This window comes from Lactuca virosa, chromosome 4 (genome assembly GCF_052849685.1).
Source record: "Lactuca virosa cultivar CGN04683 chromosome 4, Lactuca_virosa_CGN04683_v6, whole genome shotgun sequence".
Taxonomy (NCBI): Eukaryota; Viridiplantae; Streptophyta; class Magnoliopsida; order Asterales; family Asteraceae; genus Lactuca; species Lactuca virosa.
Genome location: NC_136429.1, coordinates 182,897,279 through 182,910,401, shown reverse-complemented (window position 1 = coordinate 182,910,401; position 13,123 = coordinate 182,897,279). Strand labels below are relative to the sequence as shown.

Below are 13,123 nucleotides of genomic sequence, written 5' to 3'. Positions count from 1 at the left end.
TGATGTTTTTAAAAAAGCAACTACTTATTTATCGGGGGTTTATTACCCTACAAGTTGTTTAGTTTTAAACCAAATTTTTTTAATGAGTGCGAAAATAAATGAGTTTGAAATGAGGAGCGCAATGTTTGCTAATATGATGAAACCGATGAAAGCAAAGTTAAAAAAATATTTTCAAAAAATGCCTCCCATTATTACTTGTTCCGCCGCTTTGAATCCGGCTCTAAATGTTGGGGGGGTTGAGACTTTAATTGAAAATATTTGTTACGATTTGGATTTATTGGATGATGACATTGATTATGCATCAAAGGAAGTTTCAAAATTTAACAAAGTTTTTCAAAATTTGTTTGAAGTTTATTTAACAAAATATGGTTCAACAAACATTCATGACATGATGCAAAATACGGGGGCATCCGGATCCACTTCTCACCAAAATAACGAAACAATTAGGCTTTATAATACTTTGAGGAATGAAAATTCCAAACGAGCTCGGTCTAACACCCCTAGTAGCTAGCTCGGAAGGTACATTGGTTCCGATTTCTTGTCTCAAATGAGTATTCAAGAGTTTGAAAATTTTGATATTTTGGCTTGGTGGAAAGGAAAGGAAACCTAATTTCCGATTCTAGCCGCTATGGCCCGTGATCTACTAAGCTCCCAAGCTTCTACGGTAGCTTCGGAATCGGCTTTTTCTGTTAGTGGCAGGGTTATATCACCAAGAAGAACAAAACTCACCCCTTTGTCGGTGGAAGTGTGCATTTGCTTGAAATGCTACCTTGATGGTGTGGAACGGATACAAGATGTTGAAGCACTAGAAGACACATCGTTGCATGCCGAAGCACGAGTACATGAGGAAGAAGTAGCAATGGGAATGTCGGTGCCACTCACCCTAGAAGAGCTCGAGTATGAGAGAGGATTGCGCAACGACATGACGGATGACGAATAAATACAATGACTACGGACTTGGAATGAAGACTACGACGACAACAATGTTCCCTTTCTGAAGATGTATTAGTATGACGACAACAATGTTTTATATTTGGATGTTTTGTGTTTTTATGTTTGAAGTTGTATTACGTATTTCTAATATAAAAAAAACTGAAAAAAAAAATGAAAAAAAAGGTTGAAAATTGCTCCAAAAAATGTGTTGATTCAAGTTGAACAATTTTTTACATACATTATGTTTTTCTACATATACACAAACATAAAATTTAAAACCAAAAAAAAAGTTAATACATGAAAAGATATGTATATTATTGAACAAGAAAAAAAAAAAAAAAAAACCTTTTGGCAATATGGTCCATATGGACGTGTATGTGTATGTATATATGTAAGGCTTATAAGCCTTTGCCTTCCCAATCCCCCAAACCACCTACTCTGAAGCCAAATTTTTTTTTTTGGTTCAAGACAATCTAGTGCGTTATACTCTAAACAAAAAAAAACCATTCCTATTTTACACTTATTAGCCCAAAAATAAAAAAAAAAATTAGAAAAGCTTATTTGCGTCGAACCGGTTTTGAACCGTTTTTGGACCGGTTTTTTAACCGGTTTTTGCTGAACCGGTTTCTATTAAACCGAACCGGTTTACATATGTTCGGATATTTTTGGGGCAGAACCGGTTTGGAACCGAACCGGTTTGGGGGTGAACCGGTTTTGACTACGTTGACCGGAACCGAACCGGTTTTCTGAACCGGTCCGGTTCAGAAAAAAAACCGGTTTTTGCATGCCTAGTTTGAATGGAGTTTTGTTGGGCTTATACATTAAGAATGTTTTATACTTATATCACCCATAAATAATTCAGATATATATATATATATATATATATATATATATATATATATATATATATATATATATATATATATATATATATATATATATATATATATATATATATAACAAAGCCTATAAAAATTTTAGGCCCCCTTAAAAAATTGGATCTAGACGGTCGCCCCTATCGCCCACCCTCTGGGACGGGCCTGCTCTCTCTCTCTCTCTCTCTCTTTCTCTCTCTCTCTCTCTCTCTCTCTCTATATATATATATATATATATATATATATATATATATATATATATATATATATATATATATATATAATCGGGTGATGACTATTTTTAAAGTGAGGACTCGTGAGGACAATTTAAAAAAATTGAAAAAACAAATCTAAAAAATACAAATCATAAAATCGAGCATAGTATTATATCGGAGAGAAAAAAAATTGGAATTTTTTTTTTGGATCATTAAAATTGAAGCATGGATCATTTTTATGATCCATGATTCAATTTTAATGATGCAAAAAGAAAATTCCAATTTTTTTTCTCCCGGATATAGTACTATGCTCGATTTTAAGATTTGTATTTTTTTTAGATTTTTTTCAAATTTTTAAGGTATCATCACGAGTCCTCGCTTTAAAAAGAGTCATCACCGGAACCTATATATATATATATATATATATATATATATATATATATATATATATATATATATATATATATATGGCAAAGATCATATGTTACCTACAATTATTGTGTTACTATTTCAATTATTACCAGAATGTCATATTTGCACTTCGATTCATCCATGTTAGTTCGATAATGTTTGTATAATAACTATACAAATATGTATATTCTGTAAAAAAATGTGTCTTCTTTTTTAAATACCTAAAATTAAATGACATTTTTTCAAGAATGCATCTTGTCAAAAATATGTAATTTTGTTCTTTTCAAAAAATTTCGAAGAATAAAACTAAAATTAATATTACATTGTTGAACATTCTTGAACTAACTTGGAGGAATAGACGTGCAAATATGACATTCTAGTAAGAATTACAATAGTAACACAATAACACAATAATTATAGGTAACATATGATCCTAACACTCTCTTTATTTCTCTCTCTCTCTCTATATATATATATATATATATATATATATATATATATATATATATATATATATATATATGGCTAGGTTATAATATGGATAGTATATATTATGTGGATGTAGGAATGAGTGTGAATCAATGGTTTTAGTTATTTAAAGAAAGTAATTTAGTTATATTTTTACATTAATTAAAATGGAAAAATACCTTGTAGTTGAATGAAACGGGCATGAAAGGGTATTATGGTGTATTTGATTACCTTCAAAGTAGGAAATAACGACTTAATTTGTTAACTAATTCCATTATCCTTAATTTCTAGCACACATTAATTCAATTGCAATTTTAACTTTTATCAAATTTCGATTTTATTCATTTATTCTTTACGAATGATACTTTTATCTATTCTTTAAGAATTTGACTCGTTTATTTTTTAGCATGAGCAAAAATGGTAGGAAAAAAGGCAAATAAATATTCATTATCGTAAACAACAATACTTGTTTTGAATGAATTACAACAAACACGAAAAATATGAATACATTCTTAAAGAATAAAACTAAATTTCTCTCATTCTCTAATAAATGTCAACCATTTTAAAGAACATGATATATGCAAATCTTGATATTACAAAACTCATATAAGATTTGAGAATACATTCGGCCAGTTTCTCCTTAAATAAAGAATGTTCTTATGTTTGTAAGATGGACCCTTCTATTCTGAAAGATTGTTCGTTTTGTAAGATGAACCTTGATATTCTGAAAGAATGTTGCTGTTTTTGTAAGATGAACGTTGATATTCTTAAAGAATGTTGTTCATTTTGTAAGATGAACCCTAAAATTTTGAAAAAATGTAAAAAATATTACAAATTTTTCTCCCCTGTTCGTGACCTGCAAAAGAATAAGAGGAATTCTGTAAGATTGACTTCCATATTATAATGAACTGCTATATTCGTTAAGGTCACTAGATAAAGTCTCGTCACTATAGAATTAGGCATCATATGTACTGTGATATGTCTCCCTTGCCACCATAATTAGTCTAATAAGCTAACCACAAGCAAAAGAAACAATTGATGGAGAATGTGAACACATTTGAAGATCAAATGTATACACATGCTTCATTAATTCCAACAATCAATATTAATATCCAATCCAAATATAGATGATAGATGTAACGTCCGTAAATCCGGGGTAGTCAATTTAGAGATAATAGGGGTCGAAAACGACTTTTCGACAAAAGATTATTTAGAATAAATAATCTTAGCCAAGTTGTAGAATATGTCTCAAGGTTTCCGTACATATAAAGAACGCCGAAATCCGAGTTATAACGAAGAAGTTATGGCCCGTCGAAGTTTTCGGCAAAACCGGCACGGCACCGGGAGACGTAAATAGTAAATTTAAGATAGAGGACTTTTTAGCCTTAGTGATCTAAACAAAAGTTGTAGTATACATTAAACCGAGAACATACAAAAAAAGAACGCCCAAATCTGACTTCGTATGAGGAAGTTATGATTTTTCTAAGATTTGGCATAGCAGTGCACGGCCCGAAACTCGAATTTTAGTTCGAGCGGTTTTTGGCCGACGCGACCTAAATGAGAGTTGAAGATCTCATTAATAGGAACTCAACGATAGAAAGACAGACGAAAACGGAGTCCGTATGAAAGAGTTACGAATTCTTCGCGGTCATTTAACAGTCTAATCTCTTCCTACTGTTAAATTTAAGATCGTTCGAGAATTAGCCGACGAAGTCAAAAGGAAAGTTGTAAATCTTATTTTTACCTACGCGTGGATATAAAGAATGTCGAAAACGGAGCTCGTATGCGAAAGTTATGAATTTTTGAAAATCGGCTGATTTCCACCCTGTGTGCGATGCCACGTGTCAGCACCAGGCTTTGCCTTGGTGCCCAAGTTGGCTCATGACGTGAATATTAAAAATTCACGATGTGAGTGACCCTCCAGCCTCCTATAAATAAGAAGTGAAGCCCTCTTCATTCCTCACACCTCCCATCACTTCCCTCTCTCTCTAGAACTTCTCTCTAGCCCCGAAACCCCCCGAAAAGCCTAGGGAATCTCCCTAGCACGAGGCGGAAGCCCCGGAGTGCTCGACGGCTCCGAGAAGAAGAGCCTTTCAGCTCGGGAACACTGCTCCAGCGAAGCCCGGTTTTGAGAAAAACCCACTGTAAGTGAGCTATGCCTACTCTATCTCTAGTATAGCTTATGTTTCAATATAGTAACATTATTAGGACCTTAAAATAATTATTTGGGCTATTATTATGAGTTATATAAGAGTGTTGCTTAACGCTTATATAATAGTAATAATGGCTAGACTATTAATTAGGCTCGGTAAATATTAGACTAAACCCTAGTGGTAATGGTACTAGGTTTTGTCGAAGGAAATTGTTTTAAGAGTAACGAAGTGCTGTCCGAGTGCCGAGTCACCACCATATCAGGTGAGTGCATAGTTACTTTCATCTTACACATAGATATGAAGTATTTAATATAAATTACGTGCTATGTGTGCATATTGTCTGTATACTTGTTGTCTATGCTGGGTGAAAGATTTTTATACATGCTTTAAATGATTTAAACTATATATATATATATATATTATATCTACAAAATATGTTGGGTAAAACATGGGTATATGAAATATGAGTCGGATGATGAGGTGAGAGGTGAAATAGACCATGAGGTGAGGGTGAGAGGTGGACGATGTAAGAAGCCTTTTACCCAAATGCTGGCCCCGTCATCTAGCAGAGTATGGATGACAACCACAGACTATTCTAGACAGTCCAGTGGAACACTAGCAGACTCGCAACCTGTAGGTGTTGTGAACGATGTGTTCACCGGTGTACTCTAAAAACCCATTGACCTGTATCGCGAGTGGATTCTCGAAAACGATACTGTCAATAAAACCCTGGCAGATGCGCCTAAAGGACTCTACCGGCAGAAGCGCCTAATAGAGAACCTCATAACCCCGGCAGTTGCGCCTAAAGGACTATACCGGCAGATGCGCCCCATAAAGAATGTCACAATTCTGGCAGATGCGCCTAAGTGATAATATTAGCAGTTGTGCTTGACAGATGTGTCATTAGCAACGATGGATTTCGTGCCTATTCCTTAGGATAATCCTTAAGAATGAATGAACGAGGAATAGCTGATTCTTAGGGTAGATCCTTAAGAGTAAATAAGATAATGGGGATGGGTAATTGGGTTGATTGATTGTTTGATGATTAAACATAATGATTATATTATTGTGGGTTGAAAACCCTATGTACTCACCAGGTTTCCCAACCTGACCCACTCAAGCTTATTTATATCACAAGTGTCGATATGAAGCTACTTTACACTGAGAGGTTTAAAAGAGATGTAGATCACTAGTGTAAATAAATGTAAGTTCTGTTTATGCTTATGTATCTGTATTGACGATGACATCCCAAGGTTTTGAAAATGAATAAAAATACATTTCTTCGGAAATGCTTTGATAACGTATTTATCATGTTTTTCTGGGAACAAATTCCGCAACACTTTTATTAAAAGAGATACTCTGATTTTTATAAAGCATAAACAAAATCGGTCTTTTCTGGCCGTGAAAATGGGGATGTCACAATAAATATTAAAAAAATGATCAGTGCATCAAAGAAAGAGATACCCCATATGCATTTTTATCAGTATTCTCTCAAGGTGATTGTGATCGTGAATCTAAAACCAAGGAAGGTTAAATATTAACAATCTGATTCACAACAGACACACACACAAAACATCGAGAGGGAGTTAATATGGTTTTTACCTTACTTGTCAGCTCCAATAAATCCTCAAACAGAAGCAACATAAGGGACCAATTTACAAATCCCCCCCCCCCCCCATCAAGTTCAATTCTTAGGCTGCGTTTGGCGCGCCGCAGCTAGCTGAAAAGCTAGCTTATTTTTCGAGTTTTTTTGAGTTGTCGTGTTTGGTAAGCCAAAAATCTAGCTTATAATCTAGTTTTTAAAAAGCTACCTGGAGTAGCTTTTCATGAGCTTTTTTTACAAACTTTCCAAATATACCCTTAATTAATTATATAAAACTTATTTTGGGAAATGCTATTTTATGTAATTTTATATCTTTCAGCTAGCTTATCAACTAGTTTTTACCAAACATTTTTTTATCAGCTTGCAGCTAGCTTTTTATCCATCAGCTAACTTTTCAGCTATGAGCTAGCTTTTCAGCTAGTGCGCCAAACACAACCTTAATATGAAAAAAAGACAATAGATATAGACAAGCCGACCTTGCTTCTTGTTTTCAGAACAAAATCAAGAACGTTTGAAAATAAATATGAGATGGTTGGAATGATGGAAGACATTAGGTTACAAGTGGTGCTTATCACAGAGATGAAAGACATTATTTTCTCACCTCAAAGGTTGATGCTTGTCCAGGTTGTACCTTACGTATTCTGATACATATTATGGGCATCCAACAATGGCGATGGAGAAAATGAACCTGTAACTATTGATCCATATTCTTTATTTTCCAGATGTTGTAAAGTTGTAAGGGCTATTGAGGTGGACAACCATAAACATATTAACACTAATTAAACAAAGAAAATCATAAAAATTAAAGATGAATCTGAGAAATTGAGAAGTTGAACCTCGATAGAAGCTTGGATTTGGTGATAGCATCTTCACGATTAATGGAGAAGACTGGAAGATAGGTCGCGAAAGGAAGAGGGGAAGAGAGGTGACATTAATATGAAAATAAGAGAAAAAGAATGGTTGGTGGTGTTGATTGTGGGTAGCGTGTGAGGTTCAACCTGTAGGTGTCGACTTGGTATATGGCGGAAGAAGCAGGCCATAGGCATTAGTCTCTTGATGATGGAGGCGTATGTATCTTTGGAATGCTTAGGGTTGAACGAAGAAGTTAACATAAATATATGGTCAATCTAAAACAAGTTACCAAGATTATAGGATTTAATTTAAATTCAATTAATTCATTTACCAAACTACCCTTATTAAATTAATTAATGAATTATTATTTTTCTAAAATGTGATTGGTTCTTACAACCACATAATAGTTATCCATCCACATTTGAATCTAGCTCTCTCTCTCTCTCTCTCTTTATATATATATATATATATATATATATATATATATATATATATATATATATAGGAGTAGGATCAAATGAGAACATCAAAAAGGTTGAGAACGCGAAAACAAAGTATATTCATGTGTGATTCCATGTATTCATTTGTGGAGAAATGATAAATTTTTACGCCTTTAATTTCAATTGAAGAGAAAAAGCATATTCATGTTGATTGAGCGTAAAAATTTATCATTTCTCCACAAATGAATACATGGAATCACAAATGAATATACTTGTTCTCGCGTTCTCAACCTTTTAGGTGTTCTCATTTGATCATTTCCCTATATATATATATATATATATATATATATATATATATATATATATATATATATATATATATATATATATATATATATATATATAAGTCGAGTCGATCTGATTCGGTTTTATCTGTAAATAATGCAAGAGAAAACTTATGACCTCGTGGATGGAAATGGATTCGAACCACCGATATTCCTATTAATACTTCGGTTTTTAGTTACGACTCTTTCAACCGCTAAGACATCCATCCGCTTCGTCCGCCTTACCTATTTGCATACAGGAAGGGCCTTATATGTGTGATTCGCTAAACTAGATGATCATAAGCTATGTCCTCCATCATGATCTCGAATGAAACTATCCATGGAATTGTGAGCCATGTGAACATAGGTTATCGCAATATGATATGCATGTTAATGTTTTTTTCTAGACAACAGATTAACTATACTTATTTAATCTAATCATGTTTTTCATGCACGAACAAAATACATTGAAATTGACATACGTATAGTAAGGTATAAAAAATAAGAGGGAGTGGTAAAGGTTTTAAAAGTTGATACCTATCAACAAGTGGTTGATCTCTTAACAAAGTCACGTGGAGCTTCTGAACAATTTTTTTTTGTGATTAACTAAATTTAGTAAATGCTTTTCAAGTTTAGGTTGAGCGAGGGTATTGAGAGTTGGCACTTTTATGGTTCATCTTCCACCTTATTAGAGGTTATATTTGTAATTTACAATAGTTGCAGAGTAAGTCTTGTACATATTATGCTAGTTAGTTAGTTAGGAGCAGAAGGTTGTTTGAGGCTCCTTTCTGTTTTCATTTCTAACTCTGTATATGTACCTGTACAGCTTCATTTTCTATGATTTGAGAATTTGATTTCCAATTTCCAATCTCTCAATTCGTAATACACCTTAACTTGAAAAAACAATGTTTGAAAGTATTTGTTTTAACTTGGAACGTTCCATGATTGGATTAAATATAGAAGGTTTCTTTGTTTTATAAATGTGGTGAAAGCTTAGGGATAACGATCGTTGAAAAGGAATCTCAAGGTAGTGGGGCATTAATTAAACTGGAAGCTAAAGGACAACATTTGGACATTTTAGTAAGAGAAAACCCCAAAATGCTCAAGCTAGTGGGGCTTTAATATCACGTACGATTAGAGTTTCTCATTACGCCATTCTACTTAGGCTATTAGGAGTACCGACTTATAGCCGCATGTGGTATGCGTAAAGCATGTGAACACCACCCCGGGTGGCATTATGAGGCGTGGTGTGGTTCCAGTGGTTTTTTCTACGCTTGACCACACCTAAACTCTCTCTCTCTCTCTCCAAAAAAACAAAAATGCACTTTTAATAGGGTTAATGTCATAAATGACTGAAAAGAAAAAACGACCTCACACAAAATGCACTTTTAATAGGGTTAATGTCATAAATGACTGAAAAGAAAAAACGACCTCACACAAAATGCACTTTTAATAGGGTTAATGTCATAAATGGCCAAACTACTTTTTTTTTTTTTTGAACGGCAAATCTAACCTACTCCTACTATATTACTCCTAAATCCACATATGTCTCCAACGAGACTTGAACCCTCAACCTCAAGGAGGGAGGACACCACCTGATACCGCTAGGCTAGAAGCCCTTTGGTAAACTACTTGCTTTTTACAAAACACAATTGTTATAAAATGTCATAAACCAATAACGAACTATTTGTTTTTTTTTTTTTTTTCACAAACTACCATTTAAATAGTGGTATTTTGTGTACCCTAAGTTCAAGTTGCTAACTTCTGATAACAATTTTTTTTTAAATCAATGGTGATTTATGAAAATATTAGTAGTTTGTTACAATGATATTAATCTTTTTAATACATACATTCTTCTAAGTTGTTTTATTACAAATCTATGGATGCCATATATGATTTTATAAACTTGTAAGAATGATTTAAATCTCCTAAGTGAGAGTAGTATATTAATGTGAGTACATGAAGTAAATTGCATTCTATAACCCCCTGCTTCATTCCCACTTACCTGTTCTATGGCTTGCATCTGTTCATGGTTGCTCAAATAATACATCTTCAAGCCTTCTCTTTCTTTGTTCATTTCCCACTTTGATTCATGATCAAAAACCACCTTCAATCATAACTCATACACCATTATTAACCAGAGACATCATTTCCGCACTCTCCAACTCCAATACACCATCGCCCTTTTTTGTCATCAATAACTCAGATGGAAGAATTGAAGAATTCGGATCATTTCTAGGAACCAAAAACAAAAGCGCAATTGGAAAAAGCCTTGCAAAGCTCCGAATCAATATAGCAACCCACAAATTATCAAATTCAGTTCTCGTGACATTTAGGGCATGAAGCAGTAGGCTTCCAGCCCACGAAGAAGACAACATTCCAACATGATCGATTGACATTAGCAAAGCAAAGAAAGTGCCTTCGATTCCAGATGGACATAATTTGGAACTGAGAACAAGAAGTGGCATCCACTTGAGACGTGCGATCATTTTAGAAACTGCTTCGTCCATTACTACAAAGATGTAATCCGGTACACCGAATTTTAGGTTTAAACGTAATACTAATGCTAAATCGAGAAGACTTGAAGCACCGAATAGGAGTTGAGTCAAAAATAGTACACTGCGGAAGGGATGGTTTCTGAAGACATTTTGGTATAGCAGAACACCCAAAAGAGAGCCGATGGCACCCACAGAAAATATGGATCCAATCACTTCCTGCATCAAATAGTGTCTGTTAGTTACATAGAGGTGTGACTTGACTTGCTCTGATATCATATTAGATATGTGGAGTCATAGATTTACTTGTCAAAAGAGTCATTAAGGATACCGTGTAGACTCCAATATACATAGAGGTTGATACCATATGAGATGTGTGGAGTTTTAGATTTTCTCTCCACACATCTCATATGGTATCAACCTTTAATGTGGGACTTTATAAGGGGAAGGGTTAATCTACCTGGGAGAAAGATGGGCCAGCCTTTGCATCGGTGTACCAATAGAACATTCCTTCATGTATGCTCACCCCCAATGCAAGTGATAGATACATGTACAAACTGGGTCGCCAAACATCCGGGCTTTTTAGAGTTGTCACCATAGTTTTAATAGCATCAAAAAACTTTTGGCTAACCTACATATTATTAAAGAGTGGTTCAAGCATAACAATGAAATAAATTTTTTTTTTTTTTTTTAAAACATGGTAATACCAAAAGAAACCTAACCCGTTTGTGAGAATAACCGTTGACCAACGGCTCTTCCAACATAAATCCAACCAACATAACCAGCCCGGCTGGTATACTTAGTACACCAAATACACCCTTCAAACCAAATTACATTATTAGCTATTAAGTTCACATTTATTAAACTGGACTGTTTTGTGAAATGAAATCTTTTGTCCCGCTAACCTTAGGTCCAATTATATGAACAAGAACACCGCTCATAGCAAACCCAACAAGCTGGCCAATAGAGGAGCTAATACCACACAAGCTCTGCATGTCGCCAGCAAGAGAAGGATGGCTTATGCTGTTCTCTGTCACACAGGCATCTATAGTCACATCTGCTATAGCAACCCCTGCACTTGCTGTCATAAAAGACAATATTGCCCATACAAGTGACAAGTTTGTGCTAAAAGCTGGTACTAGCATCGCCATGGAACCGATTAAACCTGAGGATATACATAACTATCCATCAAATTGATACAAAAACTTGCTAAAAATATTAACTTTCAACACAAGTTCGTTTGATTTTGCACTTGAAAAGTGGTGGCACATACCAGCAAATATGAAGTAAGGGCGTCTTCTTAATCTGAAAATGGGAACAATATCAGTCATAAGACCCCAAAGAGGCTTAATAATCCATGGAATTTGAATAATCCCAGAGTAAAACTGTGCTTCCGAAGGTTGTAACTTCTGCACATCTTTCATGTAGTATTGTACGCTCACACGATACAGACCAATGCTCGTGCCCTGATTGATTCCGTATACAATCACGACAGCTAGAACAAATCTCCAGCTCAATTCATCGCTCAGCATTCTAATCCAATTTACAGGTCTCCAGATCAAATTCCCATCTTTTCTTCTTTTAATGTTGTCTGCTTCGTCCATCTGAGCTGAGTTTCCAGCAGAACAGTCAAAAAGAAGTTGTTCCTAATTCGAGAAACTATAAGATGCCCTAATAAGTAATAAGAAGTCGATTTTTTTTTTCCTGAAATGGATTTCTTGGATTTGATTCAATGATACGAGTTTTGGGGAAGAGATTAATTGGAAGTGATATTGGGAAAGAGTTTTGGGAAAGAGATTAATTGGTTAGTTGACTAGGTCGTTCGATGTGAAACTGGAAGTTGTGTTGTGGGTTTGTTGAAGTATGCTGACTACAATGGAGAAGGGTTTTACCTTTTTCCAGGAAAAGGGGAAAATGAAGATCTCAACTGTGCGTGTACGATCATCTGTCCTCACAAGTACCCATACACCATGACGAGAGCCATTTTTTTTTTTAAAATTTACATAAATGGTTATATGATTTGATTAAATTTGCACTTTTAGGCTAATTTTTGAAAAAAATAATAGTTCCTATCTTGTGGTTTTTGAATCTTGTAAATTTATGATCAATGTTTTAAAGACTGGTTTGACCGGAAACTGGGGAATGAAACGGTTCGACTGTCATCGGTCTTATGCCCATTTTTGAACTAGAAAGAACCGACCGATTTTTTAAAAAATATGGTTGTGTTATGAACTGGTATAGGAACAGATTCAATAACATAAAAAACAACCAACAGCTTCAAATATTGATTGATAACCTCAAATATACCCAAAAGATTACAAGAACAAATGATAGGTTAGCTGATTCGAGATAGCT

General features: G+C 34.4%; 1 protein-coding gene across 1 annotated transcript; it reads right to left on the bottom strand.

Moving 5' to 3' along the window:
- Positions 1 to 10,155: 10,155 nt before the first annotated feature.
- Positions 10,156 to 12,716, bottom strand: LOC145107806 (putative folate-biopterin transporter 3). Its single transcript, XM_079044760.1, has 5 exons — positions 12,042 to 12,716; positions 11,674 to 11,933; positions 11,491 to 11,586; positions 11,229 to 11,399; positions 10,156 to 10,987 (listed from the first exon to the last, which is right to left on the bottom strand). Exons 1-5 carry the CDS (start codon positions 12,370 to 12,372, stop codon positions 10,394 to 10,396), a joined length of 1,452 nt encoding a protein of 483 aa, XP_078900886.1. The 5' UTR covers positions 12,373 to 12,716; the 3' UTR covers positions 10,156 to 10,393.
- Positions 12,717 to 13,123: the final 407 nt, after the last annotated feature.

Coding starts and splice junctions, on each gene's coding strand:
- LOC145107806 (XM_079044760.1), bottom strand. CDS start 12,372: ATGGACGAAGCAGACAACATTAAAAGAAGAAAAGATGGGAATTTGATC. Junction 11,934..12,041: donor CCCTTACTTCATATTTGCTG/GTATGTGCCACC, acceptor GTATATCCTCAG/GTTTAATCGGTTCCATGGCG. Junction 11,400..11,490: donor ACGGTTATTCTCACAAACGG/GTTAGGTTTCTT, acceptor AATAATATGTAG/GTTAGCCAAAAGTTTTTTGA.